We start from the raw sequence: 25,501 nt of genomic DNA, 5'->3' as shown, positions 1-25,501 counted from the left end.
GTTTGATCTCCTTGCTGTCTGAGGGACTCTCAAGAGTCTTCTTCAGGAAAGACACACAATCTGATGCCATCCAAAGTAGAGAAGCCTGAATCTGGGTGGCCCTGATGGCCACCTGATCTCTTGGCCAGTTCCCCCACCAACAAGAAGCTCCCAGACTGGGTCTTCTGTCCCGTCCTGCCCCATCACCAACATCCCCAGATCCCTTTCCCAGACTGTCTTGCTTCACCCCTGCCCTCCTTTGCTTCCCAGCATGGCCCACATTTGTCCCACCCATCCCTTCCCTGAGTTTCTGGAGTCTGGAGCATTGGGGAAGAACTGGCAACATGGCCTCCTGGGTGGACAGAGGCAGCATCACATGTTTACATCTGATTCGGCATCTGATTGAGTCTTCCCTGATTGTTATGAGTGTTCCTGACTCAAAATATGTGCAATTCTCAGTGTCAATCAAACTCTTTTAAACAGCAGCTGCCACTGCCGTTGCCTTGCAGAGCACTTTAGAAACTCTTCTATTTAGAAACCGTTCGAGCACCAGCTTGCATCCTGCCATCCATGCTAAGAGGCCCAGGGGCTGGTTGAGAACTTTGCAGCTCTCAGTCACTCAATCATAAGAAAGAAGGCAGGAGAGGGGCAGGGAGAGCAGAGGGGCAAGAGGAGACGTGCATTTAGGGCAAGGGCTCAATTAGGGGTAACAGGGATTCTGGCCCTCGCCCCCATGCTCCACAGGTACCGGATGTCACTTGCTGGGGCACCTAAGGCCCTCCCGGCAGGTACTCCCATGATGCAGCTCAACAGTGAAACCAGTGCCTGACCTGGCCCCTTGGCCTCTGGAGGTCAGACTAGGAGATGACAACCAGAGTGGAGAACTGGGAAGGTGGACAGAGGACCCCTTCCCCACTGCTGTGCGGGAGCATCAGGCAGCTTGGCCTCCCTGCTCTTCCACCTGGGAGCAGGGTTCTTTCTGGTCAGCCTCTCCAAGTAGACCGAAGTACCTGTTTTCCTGCTGCCTCAGAGCTGTGTCTCCTTCACCCTCTGGAACTGCAAGACTGCACTATTAGAGCATGCGCTTGTCACTTGAGAATCCTGGGTCTGGCTGTGTCGGAGGGTTACACAGGCTCCAGTCCAGAGTCCATCTATACACCATGTCCTCTGGGGAGATCCAGGGAAACCATAGCTCTGACCTCACCAAGACTCTTGGAGCAATCCGATGCAGGGGTATGAGACCTACGGGCCTCTCACCATCTTTTCCTCCTTCCACAGCCCTCACACTGGAGCTCGGGGGGCCCTCTCCCGCTCTGACCCAACCCCCGGTCCAGCTCCTCTCCTGGAGACCCCCTCTGCTCACTGCTCTCCATCCCCATGTCCGCATATTTGAGTCCTTTGTTTCCTTCAGAACCAACCTGAGGACTACCTCCTCTGTGATGTGCTTGCACCCCCCAGCCTGGTGGGATGCCTCCTTCCTCTGAGCTCTCAGGGCACCTTACCTGCAGCTCTCGCGTGGTATCCACCTCCTTCTAACTGATTCTGCCCCCGTGGTCTCTCCCCTGGGAGAGAACTTGAAGGCAGCATTCCTGTCTGATTTCTTTTAAAATCCCTTAGAGATCTAAAGTAGGACCCAGTGGATAGACATGAGAGGTCTATGTGAAATGAAAATCCTTTCAGTGGGTGCTTTTCAAGGCCATAATGAAAGATGCCTCTCAGGGGCAAGTGCCAGGTGCCAACAGCTGACCAGGCAAGTCAGCTGGGTTCATGTGCTGCCCACACCTCATGCACAGTCATCCAGCCCAGGGGTCCGAGAACAGGCTTTGGGGATCCTCCACCAGGCATGCGTCTTTCCACACTCAGCCAACCACCAACCCTCTTCACATATCTGTCCTAATGGGGCTTGTGACCCTATCATGGGCAGTGTGGCCTGAGGGCACTGTAGGGTTGGCCATGAGTACAACAGACTTGGTCATTTCCTCTTTAGAACTGACCAGATTGAGGCCATCTAAGTGTGACTTTCAAATAAGAAGGACTGTTGGTGAGTGAGCAGATTTCATCTGACAGATGAAGGCATAGATGGAGTTACTGTGTACAAATGCATATTTAGATAGAAGTTTGCCTTTGATTTCAAGTCTTTCTCCTGCCAGAGACAGTAATTCTTCTCTGACCCCAGCGTCTAACCCTTCTGCATGTGGAGAAGATGTCATCTGCTCATGGGCACAAGGGCGGGGGTGGGGGGGGGGGTTCTACCCCTGTGGCCATTCACTCACTGACTGACTACTCTGCTTTAAATCTCTATAGATTTGCCTACTTTAAATGTTTCATATAAATGGAAAAATGTACATGAATAGGGTCATGAGGTCTTTAATTACTGTCTGGCCTCTTAAACGTAGTATGGAGCTTTTGAGACCCATCTGTCTTGTAGCCTATAACTACATGCTCAGTCACTCCAGTTGTGTCCAGCTCTGAGATTCCAGGCACTGTAGCCCCCTGGGCTCTTCTGTCCATGGATTTCTCCAGGCAAGAATACCGGAGTGAGTTGCCACGCCCTCCTCCAGGGGATCTTCCTGACTCAGGGATTGAACCCATGTCTTCTGCATCTCCGGCATTGCAGGCAGATTCTCTATGACTGAGCCACTGAGAAATCCCCGCCTAGAACTACACCCAGTCCTTTATATCAGGGATAGCATTGCATTGTATGTGGTTCATCCAGTCACCAACTGATGGGCACTGGTTGTCTCTCTTGATATTTTAACATCCACACCAGAGGCCATGCATGTTTCTGCAGGTCCTCTAGGACTGATTTTCTGAAAGGTGGGAGAGTTTTTTAAGTTCTGAGGAAATTCACTTTACAGCAGGTCAGGCCTGACTGACTGAAGTCTTCCAGGAGCATGACTTCCAAGGAAACAAATGAATGAAAGGTATTTTCCATTTATCAGACTCTATAGCCTTCCCTGGCCACAGTTCCAGGATCTGACCCTCCAAGGGTGTGAAAGAAATGGAAAGAAGCAGTATCTCATGGGTTTACTGTTAACACTTACAGTCCACTCTATACTGCTTACAAACACCCCCAAATATCATAGTCAAATCACTTAATATTTAGCAATCAGTCAGGCACTGCACAGACCAACCCCAGTCATCTCTGATACTGAACAAGCCCCAGGTTTCTAGAGACCCCGCTTTGTGTGAGGAGTTAACCCTTCGGTTGCTGGATAATGAGGAATCAGGGGAGGCAGGGGCAGATCAGGCTACCTGAGGTAACCAATAAGCGCAGGACACATGGGGGACAGAGGCCTTTCTCAGTGGGCACAGTAGCATCTCAGTAGCTTAATAATGGCTTCAGCTCTGCCTGTGAGTACCAGAAGATATGGAGCCCAGCCCTCCCATCCACCCTGTCCACACAGAAAGCAGAACGAGTCTCCTCAGACTATTGGGGAGTCCTGGTCTCAGGCCCCAAGCCCCACATTTCATTAACCTGTGGAGCCGTCCCTCAGAGAGGGAAGTGCTCTTTGCTGTAGGGAGACACTTACAACTCCCCCTCACCGCCTCCCTGGAATTAGGCGAGCTGGGTCTTCACAATTAAATTGGGCAGGATGTTGAGTCCTAAGACGCGACACACCCCAGTCGTCCCTCACGTGTTTTCTTGACACACATGCAGGTTCTGGCTACAGATTGTCGCATGGTGGCGACAAGGATCCAGAGCCGTGGTGGCCTTCGACAATATCTCCGTCAGCCTGGACTGCTATCTCACCAGTGAGCGCTCCCTGTCCCCGGCACTTGTCCCCCAGCCCAGACTATCCCAGCCGCACCGTCCCTCCCCAACCCAAGCCCTGGCCTCTCCCACCTTCCCTGGGGTGTACTCCTCCCTGTCCCTTAAGCCAAACCTCCCTTAACTCAGCCCATGGACTCTTCTCTACTCTACAGTCAGCGGGGAGGACAAGATTCCACAGAACACAGCACCCAAGTCAAGAAATCTGTTTGAGAGAAACCTGAACAGTGAGCTGAAACCCTGGGTGAACCCATCGAAAGAAACCCCCATCTTTGACCCTACAGGTAAGAGTTCAACTCACATATCTGAGTGAAGTAATTTTTTGTTGCAAAAAGTAGAAAAATATATATATGCTGTGATTGGGGTGGGGAGCTGCGTTTAAAGAATAAACTTGTCAACCTTTAGGAAGAACATCGCCTACACCCTGGTTAGTGGGCTCCAAGAGGAAGCTGTTTCTCTGGGAAAATAAAGTTTCTGGAAGTTGTGCAAAGGAGCAACTGTCCTCCATGCTGGGGAAATACCCAGGCCCCAACGCAAAAGGGAGAAGCAAGCTGGTATCTGTTTCTCAACTCAGTCCTTCGAAACCACTCCACACTTACTGAACAAAGCAAACTTTCCATTGATTTCTCCTCATAAAGAGGGTTGGGCCCAAGGTCAAGGATATCTGTTGCACAAAGGCAGACTAGCTCATCAGTGGTGAAACCCCTAAAGCTTCAGGTTCAATGAATTTCCCCAAAGCTTGGCTCCCCTTTGAGGCTGTTCAGTTCAGCCTCCCATGGGCTGGAAGACCTCTCATGGGCCCTTGCTGCCTCAAACACAGGGGTCTTCAGCATCTGGCCCTAAACCATGGATGTGACTTCTCAGGTGTTCTGTACCAGGAGGAAGTCTCTTAGAATGAGTCTCCAAACCCAGTATGAGGTTGGTCAGAGATTATTAGATCTGTGAGAAGATTATTAGAAGATTATTAGATCAGCCCCAGAGAAGCTGATGAAGGCCACTAGGCCCAGCACTAGCAGGTTGAGGGGATCACCCAGGGGGTGCTGGCACATTGAGGTGTGAGGCTCCGTCCAGCATGAGTAACTCGGAGAGGCAGGGGTACAGCCACAGTCCACCCATACTCTCTTTCCTGTAAAAGGTAATTCTATATTAAGATAGCAAGAGATAAATGATAGTCTCTAATTTCTACTTTTAATGTGAAATCTTTGTTGAGTGCAAAGTACAGAAAAAGAAAGTAAAGGCTATGTCTTTTCACTAAATTCACTGACCCTCAACTTATTAAACAAATATTATTAGCTTTGCTTTGTCTTTGAAGAAAGAAACCCTTTCCTTTCCTTCCCCTAAAATGCTGTCTCAGGATTAACTCTCATCCCTTCCAGTTCCCACCGGATCTAATCCAGCCGCAAAACCAGAGGAAAGAGTTTGCTGCTTTTCCCATCACCTTCCCTCTTTCCTCCCTTCACCTGAGCTAGAACCTCAAAAAATCTGGTCTTTTTTTTTTTTCATGCATCAGGGAACCTGGTCTCCTAAACCATGATCTCTACTTCCTCCTCTGCCCTGTGGTTTGCAAAAACATCTAACATGATGGGGGCAGCTTTCTATTAATCATTCAACACCCTCCCCACCCCTCATCCCAGCAACTCACCTCCATAGCCCTTGGTTAACCACTGCTTCCCTGTGATAAATACAAGACATGCCCAGCAAACATGACTACGAGCCCCACTTCTCATCACCACCAGCCCTGATTACATAGCAGCGGCTCCAGAAACACTTATTGATTGACTGTAGGCGATTGATGCTTGAGCACAATCCTCCAATGTCAGCAGCGCCTTCCTCGCAGCCAGCATTTAGGAGGCAGCCATCCACCCTGCCTGACTCCCAGGTTTATTGCCATGTAACTCCCACTGGCCCTAAAAGGCTGATCAGTAACGGTCTGTCCAGTGCCCACTCAGACTAATGAAATCTCGAAGCGGCTCAAAAGTGGCAGTGCCCCACCACCACCTCCAAATAAAACTAGGAGAAAGTGGATGCCTGAGAGGGTGGAGATACCCAGGGCTGGAACACGACCTTCGCCAGCTGCCTGACCCCAGCCTCAGGGCAGGAGTGTCAACAAGTGGCTGTGGGTCAGTGTTCTGTCTCTAGACCCCTTCCAGGGTGACCCCAACTCAAAAGGAAGAGGACGCTGAGGCAAACACGTTCCCAAGCAGCCTTAGTAGCCTCCTCGGGCAGGTTTTAGAGAACTGAACAGAGCCTGTGCTTCCCCAGGAGCCCACTGCCACATCAGAGAGCAGCTCAGGTGAGCGAGGAGCTGAGGCGGGCTCCTGACACCCCTTCCCAGCTGTGTTCCTGTAGCAGGAGGCATCTCCCCATCTGATGGGCCTGCCATGGTGAGGGTGTCTGTCTTCATCTGGAGGATTAATGAGGGGAGAGGGAGCAGGGCCTCCTTTCCCTGCCTTCTGCACGACAAGGTCCACTGAACCCTTTGGAGTGGCACTTAGCCAGGACCCAGCTTCATGGTCAGGGAAAACAGGCCATCCCCTGGGTTCATGCACAGGCCCACCCTCTTGGCTTTCATCTAACCTCCCCTCCCAACACAGTTCTTGCACACTTCCTCTGTGGGCAGTCCAGACTGAAGAGGCAGAGGGAAGGATCAGTGTATATGGGATATTGGTGAAAGGGGGTACATGCAATTGGGCACACATTTCTGTAGGTCACCACTAGGCTCGTGAAGGTTACTGGTAGCCACAAGGAGTAGATGTCACCATGAAAGATTTTAGTGCTTTTTTTAGATGTGATGAAATGCAAGAACTGGGCTCATAAAAACTTCTCCTGAAAATACCTAACTATCTGATGGCCTGTCCTGCCACCTTTTCCAGAGCGCAGTGTCTCATTCTTGATCTCCACCCTGAACTCCTTTCAGGGACTGTTAAAGGCCAGCAGTTGCAGCAGCAGTGATGTGGCCCTTGTAGAGGTAGATGGCAAGTGCCAATCTGTAGATGACAAGCTTAACCTAACTCAGAGTTTCCACCCAGGGAGGGCCTCTGGAGAGAAAGTGGGGGCTGAGGCTGGGGGGAAAGAAAAGGAAAGAACAGTCAGTGAGTATGATTGCCTCTGGGCTGGGGGGGGGGGGGGGGCTCCCGTGCACTGACCCCTCTAGCCCTCACTCCAGCCCAGGGCCCGCTGCTGTTGTTAGCACTGCAGGGATAAGGGAGGTGATGGGGAGGAACATAAGCATTCCATACAGCTGGTGGGAAAATGAGCCAGGATGTGGCCCTGAAGTCTGCATCCTTCAGCCAACTGAACTACTTTGGTATCCTACTCCCTCTCAGAGATCAACACTCTACATGGAAAAGAGCTGGGAGAGCGTCCCAGACAAGAGGCCCTGTATGATCAGTAAACAAAGCAGCTCCCAGCCATCCCTGTAAAGGACGGAGGAGGCTGGATAATAAGATTTTCTCCCCAAAGTTCAGCGCTGTCAGTTTCTGCTCGACTGGAACAGAGGTGGCTGGTGGCATTTCATCTCTCCTTCTGGCAGGCATTAGAGCAGCTCCTGGAAACGCAAAGGCCAGTCGGGTCTTCCAAAAACCATCACTCACAAAGCTCCCAAATTTCTAAACACACCTCACATCCTCCAAGCCAGCCCTTCCCTCTGATGAGGGCCTAACTCTCTGGGTCTGGAGGTTTCCTCTCCCCCAGCCTATGGGGCAGAGCTGAGCCACTGGAGCATCCAGGCAGGAAAGAGCCTGTCCAGGTGCTTCATGGAACCTTCTCAGAAGCTTCTGAGTCACTTCAGCTAATCAGATGAAGAAACTGGGAGAGAAAATGGGGCAAGTATTAAGGCTGGGAAATTACATTTGTCAGCTTTGCACATAAAATTACACTATCCAAACGGTTGGGATAATGCGATCATGGGTGCAGAGCTCTTCTCTTCCTCCCTCTCTCTGCCTGCTCCCCACCCGGCAGTAATGAACATTAGGGGTGAAGAGGTGCAGGCAGGCTCTGTCACCTTCTCTCTCTCTCTCTAAAAGCCCAGATAAGGATAGGCAGGATCCCCCCCCCCCCCCCCCCCCACCCCCACCCTGGGCCTGAGGACCCTGCCTCAGCTTTCTAACCTCTCTCTCCTGTGAGCTTACATGTTATGTAGGAGGGCAGGATGGAATCATCTCAGTTTGTATGAGAACCAGCCCAACCTATAAGTATCCATAACTCGCAGAATCCTGGCTTCAAGCCAAAGTCTTGCCTCTGAGTTGGCTGGTGACAGTTGGTTTACTGTTTTCTGAGTACAGTTTCTCTTGCCAAAGGTGGTAGGGGGAGGGATGGCAATTTAAAAGGAGTGGAAAAGAGCATTGGACCAGGAGTCAGAACCCTCAGCTGGCCTACACTTGCTGGCCTCCACTGTGCTCCTGGGGCAGGGCTCACCTCTCCCTGGCCTTCCGTCCCCTCATCTGATGGCTGATGCCTGTCAGCAAAGCCCCAAGTAACAGCTCGTGTTTGCGGGGCCAACACAAGCACAAACAGGCTAAAAATCTGCTGCATTTAAAAGGCAGGGTTAAAGTAGACTGTCTCCAGGCCCCTCATCATCCCCAGCTCTGTGGTTCTGCGGGCGGAAGGGACAGAGTATAAGCGAGCCAGAGCTCACTAACCCATGGCACTGCTAACGTGCCCAGAAGTGAGGGTGACAGGCTGTCCACACACACGCTCCTATGACTCAAGGACAGATGCCAATTCCAATGAGAAAGTTTTATGTGTTTCACATAAATTGATTGGGTCTATTTCTGCTAAACGCATTATCCATTCACCACAGAACAACTATTAGAGTTAATAGAATTTGTAGCTAGAGCCATTATGCTCCAAGCAAGCCCTTCTGGGGATGACAGCATTATTGGAAGGCAAGCCTCACAGGGCCCGCCTCCCTCACTCAGAACTGTCTTTTCACTCACTGGGGGTCTTTGTTTCCATCAGAGCCTTCCACACCCCAGCCCTGCAGGCCCAGTAAAAAACACCTATCTAATCTGGTTCCAGAAAATCCTGTTGTCTTGTCACCGGTGGGCACTGCCGACAACCTCGTGCCAGGCTGGAGGCAGAGACGAAGCTGGGACCCCTGTGTTAACTGTGGCTCTTTACTATGTGCCAGTTTTGAAGGCAGGAGGCCCCCAGAGAACTGGGAGGGAGGCAACAAGTAAGGGTAGAAGCCCACTCACTCCAGGGGGGCCCAGGATTAGACTCCTGGTCTCATTGCATCGTTAATGGAAAATAACCAGTGACCATCTGGGAGTGAAGAATGTAGAAGCGAGCAGGCCGGCTGCTGGGGACCTAGATCCAGCCCAGGGTTCATCCAGGTGTGTTCTCACGTCATCTGTTTCATTCACCTGGCAGGGTGAGGGGGCACCCACGAGTGCTCCTGGTTAAAATGCAGATCCCTGGGCCCAGCAGACCTGTAAAATCATCATGTCTGAGGATGAAAGGGCAAACGCTGCCTTTTTAACAAACTCACAAGCAAATCCTGGTTTAAAACAGAGTTTAGGAGCCCCAGACCACAGCCTGACAACCTCGATACAGATAGGTGTGGACCTGGAGATGGGGAGGAGGCAGGCTCAGAGCCATGCAGCCCGCTCCGAGGGTTTAGTTCACAGGCAGCAAAGGCCTTGCCTCCTGTGTCTCCTCTTCACACAGCAATAATAACCACGATCCCTGAGCACCGCCAGGTGCTGGAAGTATGCAGGATTCTTTCATATGCATCGTCTCATTTGCTTGTATGATGATATTATCCCCCACTGACAGTTGAGGAGCATGATGTCCGCAAAGAGGAAGTAACTTGCCCTAAGTTATGCCAGTTGTGTAAAAGGCCTAAGAATGTTTCTTTAAAATCACGTGAAAAATAAAAGTTTCCTAAGCCAGATAACATTCGGAAGGGCAAAGTTTCCTTAAAGAAACCTTAAAAGGAATCCCACTGTTGAGTGGGTCTTCTGGAGGAATCACTCTTCTCTGAAACACCCTGAACTGAAAATGTCAGTTTTTGTTTAAACAGAACATAGAGGCATCTTCACTAACATGCACAACAGTGCAGCAGGCGTACAATGCACTCCCGCACATGTAAGAAAGCTGACCGTTGCAGTCAACCGGCGTCTTTCTGCGTACCCCAGCCTTCACAGGTGCACACGAAAGGCGCTTCTGTTGGCACTCGTTCGGTTGGAGGGAGCACCTGTTTGAGAGTTGGGCAGATTCTGTAGATATAATCCTTGGAAACCCTTCGGTCACTGGCCGTCTCCCTGCTCAGCTGGCCTGCTGTTAAGCCATGTGCTGCGAGTTCTCTCATTCACTAATTTTAGATTATCACCTATTTATAGTCTGCTGTGATGACGCAGGAATCACGAGCCCTAACAAGACCCATGGGTCCTAGTCACTGCAGCAGCTTCGGCGCCCTTCCTGTTAGGTTGTCATGCTTCATTTGGGCACAGACTCCTTTCACCAGGAGCCAGCGTGGCCATGCTCCAGGGAGGCAGGTGGCGTGGAACTGACTCGTGACTCAGCACTCATGATCCCTGCTACTCAAGTCCCTCCCAGAGTAGTCAGCATCCCCAGGAGGTGGCCGACACCAAAGCCCAGGGGCTGCTTGGTGGCTAAAGGAGAGGCAGCACTTCCGCAGGGACCTGGTGATGGTGGAGGGGGGCACCAAAGCCTGGAAGAGAGGCTGAGCTCCCTCCCTGGGCAGCGGAGTCTCATGGGTTTGCAGATGCCCCCTTTCCTCTGCATACCTGTGTCTCCAGCTACTCAGTACGCTTGGGGTCACTTATATGATCCTTACAGCCTTTCCCCTCACCCAGTCCCCCAGGATAGATTTCACTATTCGGGTCCCAACTCTGCCACTTACTTAAAGCCATTCCCTTCTCCTTCCTGTGCCTTTGTTTCTTCACATTAAAAAAAGTGGAGCTTATGTTCTTCGGGCTTCCATCGCACAGGTCTGAGGAAAGGTTCACATGAGTGAATCGGTGTCAAGGGCTTAGAGAGGTGCTTGACCCAAAGTGCACTGCATGAGCCATCGTGATTTTCCCATTCTAAAACTCAGGAGACGTAATCAGAAGGGTTATGCCGCCTGCCCTACCATTCAACTGCAGAGCCAGGGTTCCCACTAAGTCAGCTCACCCCGAAGTTGTCAGCTTCCATGCACATTAGGAACAATCCCAAACACCACACAGCTGCTGACCACGGTTAGGGAGGTGCTCCTGCTACATCCAGACTGGCTACATCCGTCTTCTCTTTCCACTTCTCTTACATTTCCACTCAGAAATGCAACTGAGTGTTCAACACAGAAGACATCATTGCTTTCTAGTTAATGTGTTCACAGAGCCCTGAATCAGTCCCAGGGGGGGAAAAAAAAGTCACACGAAGCTGAGTTTAATTTAACAAGTCTGTATTTGTGCCTGCTCTGTATCAAGCCCCTTGCTGGGTGCCTCGGGGCCTGCAGCTGGGAACAATCCAAAGTGCCCCTCATGGAAAATACACCACCCAGAGCTGGGCCCACATAAGCCTGACAGGAAGCCACTGCTACCCCAACGCAGGGAGTCTCCAGGTCCCTTTCCAGCATCCTTCTTGAGCACAGCTAGTAATCAGACGGGTCCCCCAAGCCCTGGCTCCGACTTTATTCTGCCCTGTGGTGCAAAGTTCTCTATTCAAGATTGGAGCATTGCCAATTATGCTGAACTGAGCATTATTTTTGAAGCGAAATCCAGTGTCAGTTGAGAAAGCAATGAATCAGTAGTGGATTCATAACTTCCCAATAACCTTCCGACCCTGGGCCCCACTGGAAAAATAGTGCAGCAGCATCCAGCTCTGACAGACTCAACAACGCCTCAGGAACCTCCAGTCTGACGTGATGTGCTGGTTGGCATTATAACGAAGCTGCAGACAAAACGCCTTCACACCATCCCGCGGCCCTTTTAGCAACAGAGAGGACCCATTGCCTTTCTCTCTCTTCTTGGCTGGCCTGAGAAAACATGTTGTTTTTTCCCATTTGTTTCAGTGAAAGGTTACATAAATGGGAGACAATAAATGATCCGGGAACTCCGATTTCAGCACGCCTTAGCATCGTTTAGCTCCAAGACCAGCAGGACACAAAGGCCCCTCCATCAGTGCAGGTGCATTAAACACTTGTTATTTGGGAAGCCCACTTTTAATTACCATCCTTCCTTCAGACTTGCTGGTTCTGCCTGCAAAACAACCCCACGTCCCTTCAGAGCCTATTCAGCTCTTTGCTTTTTGCAGCAAAACTTCAATGATCCTGGACATAAAGACTTTTTTTTTTATTTGTTTGGGCACAGAACTGAACAGAGAAACTATGATAGGAATGCCTGAAATGCTAATGCTAGGTCCCAAAAGTCAGCTCCTCTTTGCCTGCCCCTCCATTGCCAAGAAGTGTAGGCTTCACTGATTCAGGGAAGAGAGAGAGAGCACAGAGAAGAACTCCTCCGAGCTGGGTGCTCACAGAAAAGAGGAGGCCAGAGAAAGCACTGGCTTCTGGGGAGGAATTTGGGTTATGCAGATAGTTATCTATTGCTCTGTATCAAATTACCATAGACACAGTGGCTTAAAACAACACAGATTTATTATATCAGTTTCTGTGGGTCAAGAAACCAGGTACAGCTTAGCTGGGTCCTCTGCTTCATAGTTTCTCATAAAGTTCTGTAAGGTGTTCACCAGGGCTGGGTCTCATCTGAAAGCTCAACTAGGGAAAGAATTATTCCCAAGTTCATGTGGTTGTTAGTAGTTCCTGGAGAAGCTGTTGATGAAAGAGAGAAAGAGAGACAGAGAGAGTATAGGGAGTCTGCCAGCAAGATGGAAGTTACAATCTTATCACATAGTCATGGAAATAATATCCCATCACCTTTGCCATATTCTTTTGGTTAGAAGCAACCAAAAGTCTTGCCTGTACTCAAAGGGAGGGGATTATGCAAGGCTGTGGCCACCAGGAGGTAGAGATCATTCGGATCCCCTAACAGCCTACCTGCAGTGGCTTTTGTATGTGGGAGAGCAACCAGTCACCAGGAAGCTCTGAGAGTTCATTGTGGATTCTGATGGGCCAAAATCTTGGCAGCAATCTTAAGCCTCTATGTTCAATATTCCATAGACACTCAAATATCACAAAGTACCTACTGAGTGCCAATCCATGGCCAGATGGAAAATGAATCAGAAAGAATCCTAGAGACCGTGGTTCCAGCTAGGGGACTTCAGGAGAATCAAATATTCTCAGCCCCAGTGTTTTCTTTATCCCTAAAGTAGGAATAATAATTACCTGCCATGGTTCTTTCTCAGAGCTGGCTATTGTGGTGAGCAAATGAGATCATTTGCTCTGAAAGGTATAAAAGACTGTACTAATATAAAGTGTGCGATATTATTTTTAACATTATCAAACTATATTACAGAAAAGATTGGGCCAATTCACTTCTCCTTCATAGACTGCCTTCTGTACCTTTTCAGTTCATTTATAATCCTCCTCCTCCACCTGTGAGCTGTGCAGCCTTTTATTTATACATAAATATATATTCTAGGCATATTTTTCCTTGTTTTTTGCAAAACTTTCAAATACATTTTAATTTTTGACCTCTTAGAACCAACCGTGTTAAGGGAAAAGGGGGACAGCATTTTGCATGTGGGATCCTTTTGTTCAATCAGTTCCTCCAACCCAGTTGATCGTCAATTTGTAGATGAAATCCTCACACTCTACTTCGGGGAAACACATAACTTGAGTGAGGACATAGAAGAATGCCTCCAGAAGACCCACTCCTTAATACAAATTGAAAGAGGGTTTCTAGTCTTTCAAAGCTTGTCAGAGTCCCAGAAATAATGGGGACTCCAGAACTTTCTCCAGGACAGCTTTCTAAGCCAATCCAGGTGGTTGGGTCTGAAAGGCCTGATTTGGTTTTTATAGTGAATATTGACAGTGACTTTGTAATAATGTAATAACATATTTTATTCATTTAATTTTTATTTATTATTAAGTGACTGACAGAATAATCCAATTCTGGAATCAAGGCTCATAAGTAAGGAAAATAAGGCACAGCTTGGGCTTGTCCAGCAACACAACTGAAAGTCAGAAGAGCTCCCTGAAAAAGAGAAGCACTTCTTTTCCTTCACCCAGATTTCTGACTTGGATCCTACTAACTAATTCACTCAGTCTATCAGCCAATCAGCTCCATCAACCATGGAGCCAGGGGTATGTCCATACTGCTAAAGAGCAGGATTTGAGCATTTCCTTAGAGACTCACTTAAGCCCACTTAAGCCTCAGAACCAAACCCGCAGTGTGTAACCCCCATATGAGTGAGTCCACAGCACCCATCTCAATATCCAATACTTTATTAACACAGCTCTGGCCTGACGCCAACTCGGGAAATAACCAAATTAGCCCCGAGACCTCCCTTAACTTAATTTTTACAGTGCTGCTTTCAGGATAGTGTTTTTCCTGTGGCATTTCTTCTCTCATGGGTTACTCACTTTCCCTCAGGGAACAGAGGGTGGCTGAGAACACAGGCAGCCATCACAGGAGCCATTAAAAACTGCCTCAGATGGCTGGGTGTCAGGGCTGTTTAGGGTAATCCAGTCCTGAAAGCTGCTTTTATCTCAACAGCCCAGACTCGCTGCCCTGTTGATGGGGAGCTGGCTCATTCCAAAGTTCTTCATGAAGGGATGTCTGCTCCCAGCAGAAGGGGATATGGGCCTCTGATCTTTGCTCCCCGGGAGACCTCAGCTTCTGCAGGCATCCTGCCCATCCAGAAGGACTGTGTGAGGCACCTAGGAGACAAGGATGTAAAAGTGAAAACAGATCATTCTGTGAGCATGTTTAGTACGAAAGGCAGAGCTGCTGTTATTATTACCACTGTTACCCACTCCTAACTTCTCATCATCAAAACAGAATAAGAGAGAAATGACCAGGAAGCAATGCATGAACAAACAAGGGGTGTGTGTGTGTGTGTGTGGGTGTGTGTGTGTGTGTGTGTGTAGATGCAAAATAGTTCAGTGTGAGAAACAAGCTAGAACAACATGGAAAATTGATCAAATGAAAAAATGTTGTAAAAAGAATAAATGTGATGGTCCACTTTTCTCTATAATCACAAGCCAGTTGTTAAACTTTTCTGCCTGGTTGACCATCTTATGAGATGAGATAAAAGTAACAGTTCTTCCCCATTCCCTATCTACTGCTCTAACATGTTTTAAAGACACTAAACAAACCAGAGAGTGGGAGTGACCCATCAGTGTACTATAATTCAATACATTGAAATAGAGGGCTAAAGAGCCCCAGCTCTGTTGGTGAAAAGTCACAACAACATCCTTTCATCTGAGGTTAGCAGATTCTTCTAGTACCTTCCACCATCCACCAAATATAAGTATCAAATGTGAATACATTCCAAAACCCTGAAATAAAGATTTTGTGCCTCTAGCTGCCCCTCAGTCTAATGCCCAGAGATTCTCTGTGCTTTCTCACACCCTCACCCAACACTAGATACCAAATAAGACTAATCATAGAACATCCTGAAGCCCTAAGAAAGTAAACCTGATAATAAAGAAAGTGAGTTAATAGAAAATATTTATGTCTGCAGTCATTTAGTAAAGGGTCAAATAGCCCCTAAGTCCAAATGGCACTATCGTGAAGAAGTTAAGTTACACTCAGTGGGCTGTATCGAAAAAAAAAAAAAAAAAGGCAGAATATGATGCAACAGTAAGTCATAGACCACAGTCACTGGGGATGTCCCCGAGATGAAATCTGAAAAAAAAAACCCTGCAGTTCCAAGAGTAGAAATAAAGGTGAGGAGCCTGACCAGAGAGATGTCAAGTGATTCCTAAATTTAAAAACAATTTAAGCATCCTGGAATGATGCACAGCACCATTGGTGGTAACAGCATAGTTTTTTTTTTAACCTCTCTGAATCTCTATGCAAAAATTGAGCAAATGTATATCAAAACTGAAAACCCATGGATATTTACAGCAAAAAATTTTTGGTAAGGTAGTCCCTTCCAACTCCCAAATACTCACTCCCAAGGGAGTGAGGACAAAGCAACATAAAGTGTATGAGTAACTAGAGAATATTCTAATTCCATTATCACTTTTGTTCTTGAGGAGCAAGATTTGCAGTGTGGAAAAATAAATACAGATGTAATATAGAAGAGATTAAATTAAAAACCCTGTAGTTCTGAATTTGATTTGGAACTGTCAATGTAAACTCATGGATACTTTGTCATATAAATGTGTATACACACACACACACACACACACACACACACACGCACGTTTGTATACAGCCTATGTATTTCCTAGCTCTGTCCACTAAAAAAGCCTAGAAACAATCACAAACCCACTAGCAATAAGTGTCCATAGCACCCAGATTGTATACCTAACATGCTTTTTTTCACTAAAAGAAACCAAAGTTTTTGAAAAATGGCTGAGCGCAGGTCTGGGTAAGGAACATTTCTTCACACCAGATAGCAAGGGGCCAAAGGACACAGCTTAACTACTAAAAAACAACAACAAAAAAGAACTCAGGAAGCTACCACTCACCAAAAATGTGATAGTTTGAGCTATTAAGAAATAATAATTATTAATTAAAACTCAAAATATGTTTAAACTCATGTACTCATAGTGATATACAAACAACTAGTCAATTTCAGAGCATAGTAGATGACCAATTCATTACCTTGAATGCTCCAAACAAGGAGAAAGAATGGAGCATTTATCTGCCTTCCCTACATGAACTGTATCACTGGGCAACCAAATAGTAGGTGAGAAGAAGCACCTCTTTAAGAATATATTCCAACTAATAAATATGGAAAAAGGATGAAATCTGAATATCATTATTTTGTAACTCTCAGTAAATAAACATATCTAGGCATTATGCTTCAACAACTGCTAACATCAAAAAAAGACAGAAATAATCAGACATTGATCTGGCATCTGGAAGGGGTTGCTGTTCCATTGTTTAAAGAGTTGAAATGTTTTAACCTCACAATAGCAACAGTATGTGTTATTATTTTCATTTTGCCCTGATAAGGGGAACAGCTGGTTAATTTTCATCACGTACTCACAAAAAGGGTTACTTTCTCCAATTTATAATAAAGAATAGCATCAGATACATTTATGGATGGTGAATGACTGTATTTGCTTGGATTTGGGGTCATTATTTAGTTTAATGGGATCTACAGTGGCCATCAAAATGGTTCAGTATGCCACAGCTCCCATGAAGTTCAGCTCAGTCAACAAATATGGATAAAATTCAATTCCATGGATCAGAATCAAAATAGTATAAAAGAGCCACAGGAGCCGTTGAACTCACTTCCATGGCACAACCATATCGGCTTCGGCGTGAGGCAGACCCTTATTATTGTGATTAATAGTGATAGTTGAGAACTTATTTTCCTTTGTGTCACGCTTTATTTCTTTGCATTCAATTGAGCAGATGAGATGGCTTAGGAACAGTAATAAAACCAGCACAATCACTATCTAGCCTATTTTTTTTAACATTGTGCCGTATATTACTAATTGATTTGTTTCTTCTCAGAGGATGCTACAATATAGGTAAAATGAAACCCAGTGCTTAATGGATTTTTCTTTACTCAGCTGTCTATAACCAATCAGTATTTTGATGTTTGTGGGTTCTTTACACAATTTAGATGTGAGTGAGTATTAAACTAGGTTTCCAGTGTGTGGTATAAGTAAGAACAAGATACAGCAGTTCTTTTTTCTCTCTTTCTCTCTCACACATAAATGAGTTTTAATAGAATAGTTTGGTTTTTGTTGTTGTTGTTTTAAGTAAGAGAAGAGGAAAGAGCTGGGCTTCTTTCCTCCCTGGCTACTTCCCTGCCGTGCTTCCAATCCAGGATGCTCCTTGGGGGCCAGCTAATCCTCCTGCAGCTCCATGGAGCCTCTGGGATTAGTGTAGACTCTGAGCTGGGGAAATGCGAGGACCCTTGGACTCTCAGATTGGCAGCTCACATCAAGCCCACCTCACTGCCAGTCTCACTATGACCTTGATCTGTTTAAAAACAAAGATTTTACCGCGTTGCTTTTTACCCAGTCCCTCTCATGTGTCTGCTGGTTGATCTTGTAAACACTCCAGTTACTGGAGTCTTTTGACACCCCCTGGCTCCCCATGACCTCTCGGGGGACCAGAGTCCTGACACTGATCACCTGCTTTCCCTGGTTTGTGCCTGTGACTCCAGTACCCACACTCTGCTAGGCTAAGCCACTGTGGTACCTTCTAGAACTGAGGGTCTACCTACCACATGCCCTGAGCAACTCACCTCTCCCTTCATGGTGGCCTGCCTGCTCTCTGGGCCTGAGCAACCTTGTTGGGGTTTAACTAAGCCCTGGGCGCATGGATTTATAAGGAAAATAAAACCAGACTCACAGAAAGTTTCCGTGAGGGTTTTAGGGTAGTTGCAGCACTTTTTCAAGTCTTGAGCTTAAACTCTGAAGATCCGTGTTTCACTCCTAGCTTGACTGTTAATCCACTCTGCACACAGCAGTCTGGCTCTCCTGGGAAAGTTTTCACAAAATGCAAATATTGTCCTTCCTCCATATGAATCTGAATCTTCAGGGCCCTGGAACTGGTATTTTTAAAGGTCCTTAGGTGGTTTGGGAACCACTAAATTCAGAGATCTCCAGGGTCGTCCCATCTTGCTGTGGCATTCAATGGTGTCTGTGAGATTCCAGGCAGATGAGCAAAGAGAACCAACAGGATGAAGCTTCAGCAAGGCAAAGCCATACACAGCAGAAGCAGGACAGCTCTTGTTCAATAAGCAATAAACTCAGAATCCCCATACCCCTAAGAAGTGCTGCTCATGGGACACAGAAATTAATTCCAAACAACCTTGGGCAGATTTATGAGAATCAGAGCCATCGAAGGGAGCAAAGAGGACCTCCATGCCGGAAAGGCTGTGAGCGCAACAGACCTCGGCTGGATGAATCATGGGTCTGACCTGGGATGGCGAATCCTCATTCTGCGGAATCCACTTCAGAAAGAATTCCCGCTCTGGACCTTTGCATCTGCAGTTGCTGCAAATTAAAACAGAATTTTGTGTATAGAAACCACCTGAGACTAATAATATATGTCCAATGAGTTGGGAAAATACTGTTCCTTTTATTGAGAAACAGCCTTAGAGTCCCTTCTTTATGGACTGAGGAATGTAAATCTTGAGACTGGGTGTCTCTGCTTTCCTACAGTCAAAAATTAAACAGGAAGTTACACACTTTATAAAGTATATTCTTTATGAATCTCTAATGCAAAATGTCCTTCTAAGCACTTTGCTTAGGTCATCATTTAATACTCACAGCACGTCTAAGTACTGGGTATTGTACCTCCACTTGTTCAGCTTAAGAAACTGAGGCTCAGATAGGCTACAGAGTTTACCCCAGTTTTCACACCTCATCAGGGGTAAAATCCAATGAGAAAAGTTGGCCCATCTGGATTCAAAGCCCATGCCCCTCTTCCTACCTCATCAGATGCCCAACTTGACCAGGAAGTAAAAACCCAGACTGTCTGAGAACATCTCAGAACCTTCAGAACAATGTTAAGCGAGGCTGGCTTTAGAAGAGGTCCTGCTGAAAACAGATGCTCAGGTAGGGTGCCAAGTCCATGCCTTCTTTCAGCTGTCTTCCTCAGCACACTCTCCAGGGGGAAAAAACATATATGTATTTATGTCTGAATTCTTGGTTTCCAGGACCAAACTAACTAAATAAACCACCATGCTTCTGCCCCAGATTGACAAGGCTGCCCCCAAACCCAGGCTGCATGCTATAGGCACAGACTGACCTGCAGAATAGACTTGGAGGAGCTAGAGACCATGGGGTGGAATAGACTTTTAAACTTCTTTTCTGAGCTTTTCTTTTTCTTCCTGCTCCTACCCTCATCCCCAGTTCACTGAGTTTAAATTCCTAGGTGCTGTTGGCAGGGGGATCCATATTCACAGAAACCCTGGCCACATTTCCCATTGTCAGGAACAGCACCAGCCTTGGGTTGTAGGCAGGAGTCAGCAACATAGCTTATTACATTTTTAGAGTTTTATATTTCATAATAACCTTTCATACACCTCATTTCCCTTTAATTCTCATACCAATCTAGCCCCTTTCACAGACAAAAAAGAAGATGATCAAGGTCCCATAGTCAACAAGTGATGAGGCTGCTCCCAAGCCCAAATGTTCTTGCTGATTTCAGAGTCCGTGACCTTACCACATCTCCCCCGGCACAGCCCACACGTGTAATTTGAGCACTGGAGAGGGTGAAAGGTCAACTGGCCGTGACAGCTCTGCTGAAAAGCTTCCAGTAAAGAGTCAGTCCTTTGAATTAACAGATTACCCCCTTACAATGCAAACAGATGAGAAAATTAACACTCAAGCATTCACACCAAAGATGAATGGATTCATCACCTTCTTGCCCTTGAAACGACCTTCAGAAACCAAATAGAAATCAACATCTTTCTTTGGAGAAAATGAAGCCAAGAAAAGCCCTGAAGGCTCAGTATTGAGTAGCTGTGTGTGCACTGGAACCTCCACTAGAGCTTTGCTCTCCTGACCCCGAGCTGGGGCAGCATCACAAAAGCCCACCGCAACCAGCCCGGTTTTTAGGTTATCAAAACTGCCCCCATGTAATCTCAATCTGATTGATGATAATTAGCAACCCAAATTAACCTTTCATTTTTTCATCAAGTTCGTTGAAAGTCATCAAAAGAATTTTATGTTTTAGCGAACAAAGCTATATACACCCAAATTAATTTTTTCATAATTTTCTGTAGGAAGGATTCAACTTCATCTTTTTAAAGGGAAGTCATTTCTCCAATCTTATAATGAGATTTTTGTATTTTAAGTAAAAGTAACTTTATCAAGAGCACATTTGGGGGAAGTCTTTATAGGTTTAAACATGTTAGAATTCCCGCCAGGATGAAATCTGACAATTCTCCAAGGTCCAGCCTGACTCAAAGATAAAATGTATGGAAGGAAATGGTCCAGCGGCTGTGGAGGGGTGGAGGTGTGCTGAGTATTCCTGAGACCCCCCTGAAAGGCCACTGGAGAGCATTGGGTGCTCTGGGTGAGGACAAACCTCCAGACAGCGGTGAGGGGCTTGGAACAGGAGGACATGCGCCAGAGGCACAAGTGATCATTTCCTATTTTTTACATTAAATAGAGAGCACAGAGCTGTTTCCAATGTGTTTCCAAGCCCAACCAATGAGAGGAAGGATGGCATGGAGCTGACTCTGTGCCCAGTTTACTCTTTCGAACTTCTTCAGGCTGAGAGGATCCTGTATGCAGAAGTCAGGTTAGATCCAGTCACAGTAGCACAGATTGAGCACCTCTTGTTTGCCTAGCACTGTCCTGGACCTGGTGAGAACCAGGAGAGGACCTAGCCTCCGCTTGTGCCTGTCTCACCTGAGAGGAGTCTTCTCTCCCTCCTCAGAACTCTCACGGTGCAGAGCTAGCTGGGCCCTTCTGTGACTCTTTTTCCCTGACTGGCCTGTGTTGTTGTATCCCTTTGGGTCTCCTTTTAGTCGCCTGTAAGTCTGTGAAGGCCAGGGTCCAAGTCTGTTCCGTGTGTGTGTCTCTACCTCTGGTCCAGGGCCTGGCACACAGCAGATCCTCACAGAAGCTTCCAGTTCAAATGACTGATTAGTGTTCCTTGCCCCAGCCTTGGTGCCATCTTGGAACAGGGGCTTGGCACCATGGAGCCAACAGCTCAGAGGCAGCGAGGGAGACCCCTGGAGAAGGGAGGGCCAGGCCAAGTGAGTGATTGCCTTTCCTCTTGTGTGCAGTTCACTGGCTGTTCACCACATGCGGGGCCAGTGGGCCCCACGGCCCCACGCAGGCCCAGTGCAACAATGCCTACCGGAACTCCAACCTGAGCGTGGTGGTGGGGAGCGAGGGCCCCCTGAAGGGCATCCAGACTTGGAAGGTGCCAGCCACCGACACCTACAGGTGGGTATGGAGGAGGGGAGGGTCAAGGGCAGACCCACTCTCCTGAAGAGGACTGGGGTCCTGCCTGTGGGTGCATGCCTGACCCACTGGGCTGCCCAGGCAGGCCAAGGCCAGAGGCTCTGGCCCACACTGGAGGTGAGGGCTGGAGACGGGAAGATTGGGGATAATGGAATATGGCAGGAAAGGTAGCTATGTCCTCTGTCTGCCAGGCACCCACACCACAAATGGTCTGAGACGATATGCATGCATGAGCTAGCTTCAGAGTGTTCTCTAGTTTTATTAATAATTATAATTTGAATGGGCTGTTCTTTGACTATTACTTCATGCTGTTCGAATGAGGCAATAAATGTCAAAATGTTTGGGAAACAAAAGTATGATGCACATGAAAGATGTTTCTTATCCTTGAGCCTCCTTTCCTGGGCCTTCATTGTTTGCTAGTAAAGCGACTATTCTTGAATTCTCATCCCAGGCCCAACCCCACCTTAGAGCATTCCACTAGAGCAAGGCCAGGCTGAGGGAGGCCCAACTTCAGCAGTAGGCAGCTAAGCCAAGCTAATGGCAAGGCTTCTAACCCTGAATGGGCATCAGAATGACACAAAGGCCAGTTATTTGCATGAACGATGGCATAATTACGCCTTTTATTTAAGTAGCCCAGCCATGTGCTGTACAAGGCCCAGACTGCTGGCCCTACTCGCAAAGTAAAAAAATGAAGGTGTTAGTCACTCAGTTGTATCTGATTGTTTGACTCCTCTGTCCATGGGATTTCCCAAGCAAGAACACTGGAGTGGGTTGCCATTTCCTTCTCCAGGGGATCTTCCTGATCCAAGGATTGACCTCATGTAGGTCTCCTACATTAGCAGGCAGATTCTTTATCATCTGAGCCACTAGGGAAGCCTTGCGAAGAGCATGATTGTATAGGTCTGGAGTGGGGCCCAAGAATATGCATTTCATTTTTATTCATGCTAAATATTTTTACATTAATGAAGCAAATATGACAACACATTGGTGTTTACTAGATGCAGGTTGAGGAGGGAGACATAAACGGTATTCATTGTACTCATGGAATCTATCCACACATTCGTTCATCGAGAATGTGAATTTCTAGCAAGTTATCAGGTGATGTTGATGCCACCCCCAAAAACCACTGGGTTCGTCACACCCCAGACTGTCATCTTCTCACAGATCGATGATGGGGGCAAGGTCAATGCCGCAATCCTCCTTTTACAAAGGAAGAAACTGAAGCTCAGGGTCAGGAGCCTCCCCACAGCCACGGGATCCAGAAATTGCCTCCAGGCCCAGCCTTCTGAGGCCCAGCCAGTGGAGGCTCCTTGCACAGCACTTGTCTGGGCTGCATAAACAGGAAACATAATTATGCCATTGTTCATGCAAATCCCCCCTCCCCTCCCCTCCGCAGAGGGGAGTGGGAAATGAGCTGCTTCCCTTCCTGCAGCCCCCACCCACCTCCCGTACAGCCTCAGCCCCCCGGGGAAGGAAAGGAGCTTCTCAGGTTGCCCCGTTTTCTGTGCAGTCCCACCCCCTGGGACCTCGAGTAAATGCGTTCTGGGGAAACCCTAAGTGCTTTTTAAATGACATTCTGGGGAGGAGTGCAATAACAAGGTTTGGCTGCAATGCGATTAGCAGCTCCAGGTCCCACAAATCCCCAGTAAATGGCCAAAGACATCCGGCTACCCCTGCCCCTACCGCACTGAGCAGGCCAGACCTCCCTTCCTGCCTGGCTGATTTTCCAGAGGTCACCCACTGTCCTAGAGAGAAGAGGATGCGTGTCTGTTGAGGACCCACTAGGTATTTCTCCTCCTTGTAACAATGAGGAAGATGTCATTATTATTGTATTTATCTGTATTCCCTTATTTCCATGTGAAGAAACTGGAGTCAGGAAGTTAAGCAACAGATCTAAGGCCGCATGTCTGTGTCTGCATGCACACGTGCTAAGTCACTTCAGTCGTGTCTGACTGTTTGTAAGAGCTGAACTGTAACCCATCAGCTCCTCTGTCCATGAGATTCTCCTGGCAAGAGTACTGGAGTGGATTGTCATTTCCTCCTCCAGGGGATCTTCCTGACCCAGAGATCTCACCCTCACCTCTTACATCTCCTGCATTGGCAAGTGGGTTCTTTACCACTGGCGCCACCTGGAAAGCCCCCTTAAGGGCCCCCTAAAGAGGCCCCCTCAGTGACAAAGATGGAATTTGAACCAAGAACCCTCAGGCTCAAAGTCTTTGTGTTCCCTCCATTAAAACTCACATCTGGACTCTGAGACGTAAGAAACAGGAAATGGGGGGATCCATAGGACCCACACAGCACCCACCTTCCGGAAGCCTCCAGAAATGAGAGCCTGGGAGGGGAGGCCCCACTGCTTGAAGGAAGACTGGCCAGCCCAGCACTTGATGTAAATCCCCACGTATGAAAAGCAACATGAGGAAGGCAGCAGAGGAGTGGCAAGGCAGACAGAGACCTCAACAGTTACCTCCACCAAGACCCACTGTCCCATCTTTGCCCAGGGCGACTCCCAAGTTAGACTGGTTCAAAGTCCCCTAAGACTTACGGAGGTTCTCTTAGGCTGTTTCCCCTAAGATAGGGTGAATCAGACCCACTTCCAAATTTGGGCAGGTCACTGAATCTCTTGAGACTCTGTTTTCCCATCTAAAGGTGAGGGTTGGGAGTTGCTGACACCTGTCCAGCCGGTTGCAAAGATCATGTACAAGTACCTCGCACATGTCTTGCACACGATAGGTGCTACCCAGCCCAACATCTGCAAGAAATCTGCTGGAGTAACCATGGTGTCAGGCAGTGGCCAGACAGCATTTCCAGAACAGCAGTAGTTCCCAACTTCTTTGCTTCTGAGGACTTTTTTCTGGTTTTTTGAAAGATTATGCCTGCCAAACTACACTTCAGTTCAATTCAGTTCAGTCCAGTCACTCAGTAGTGTCCGACTCTTTGCCATCCCGTGAATCGCAGCACGCCAGGCCTCCCTGTCCATCACCAACTCCCGGAGTTTACCCAAACTCATGTCCATTGAGTCAGTGATGCCATCCAGCCATCTCATCCTCTGTCGTCCCCTTCTCCTCCTGCCCCCAATCCCTCCCAGCATCAAAGTCTTTTCCAATGAGTCAACTCTTTGCATCAGGTGGCCAAAGTATTGGAATTTCAGCTTTAGCATCAGTCCTTCCAATGAATACCCAGGACTGATCTCCTTTAGAATGGACTGGTTGGATCTCCTTGCAGTCCAAAGGACTCTCAAGAGTCTTCTCCGACACCACAGTTCAAAAGCATCAGTTCTTCGGTGCTCAGCCTTCTTCACAGTCCAACTTTCATGTCCATACATGACCACTGGAAAAACCATAGCCTTGACTGGACGGACCTTTGTTGGCAAAGTAATGTCTCTGCTTTTGAATATGCTATCTAGGTTGGTCATAACTTTCCTTCCAGGGAGTAAGCGTCTTTAAATTTCATGGCTGCAATCACCATCTGCATTGATTTTGGAGCCCCCCAAAATAAAGTCTGACACTGTTTCCACTGTTTCCCCATCTATTTTCCATGAAGTGATGGGACCAGATGCCATGATCTTAGTTTTCTGAATGTTGAGCTTTAAGCCAAATTTTTACTCTCCTCTTTCACTTTCCTCAAGAGGCTTTTTAGTTCCTCTTCACTTTCTGCCATAAAGGTGGTGTCATCTGCATATCTGAGGTTACTGTTATTTCTCCCGGCAATCTTATTATTAAACTTATTAAACTACACTTAAATAATAATTAATTCATTTCCCCATTTTTTAGTAATCACAGCCATAT

General features: G+C 47.5%; 1 protein-coding gene across 1 annotated transcript in view; it reads left to right on the top strand.

The window, feature by feature from the left end:
• ALK (ALK receptor tyrosine kinase) overlaps positions 1-25,501 on the top strand; it is a 741,252-nt gene that overhangs the window by 658,648 nt on the left and 57,103 nt on the right. The window contains exons 10-12 of the mRNA XM_015093875.4: positions 3,641-3,735; positions 3,907-4,035; positions 21,536-21,698. Coding sequence (XP_014949361.3) covers positions 3,641-3,735; positions 3,907-4,035; positions 21,536-21,698 — 387 coding nt within the window. The remainder of the gene's footprint in view (positions 1-3,640; positions 3,736-3,906; positions 4,036-21,535; positions 21,699-25,501) is intronic.

The sequence above is a fragment of the Ovis aries genome, chromosome 3, assembly GCF_016772045.2.
Source record: "Ovis aries strain OAR_USU_Benz2616 breed Rambouillet chromosome 3, ARS-UI_Ramb_v3.0, whole genome shotgun sequence".
Lineage (NCBI taxonomy): Eukaryota > Metazoa > Chordata > Mammalia > Artiodactyla > Bovidae > Ovis > Ovis aries.
Note: the sequence above shows the minus strand (reverse complement) of the source record. Positions and strands in the feature narration are given on the sequence as shown.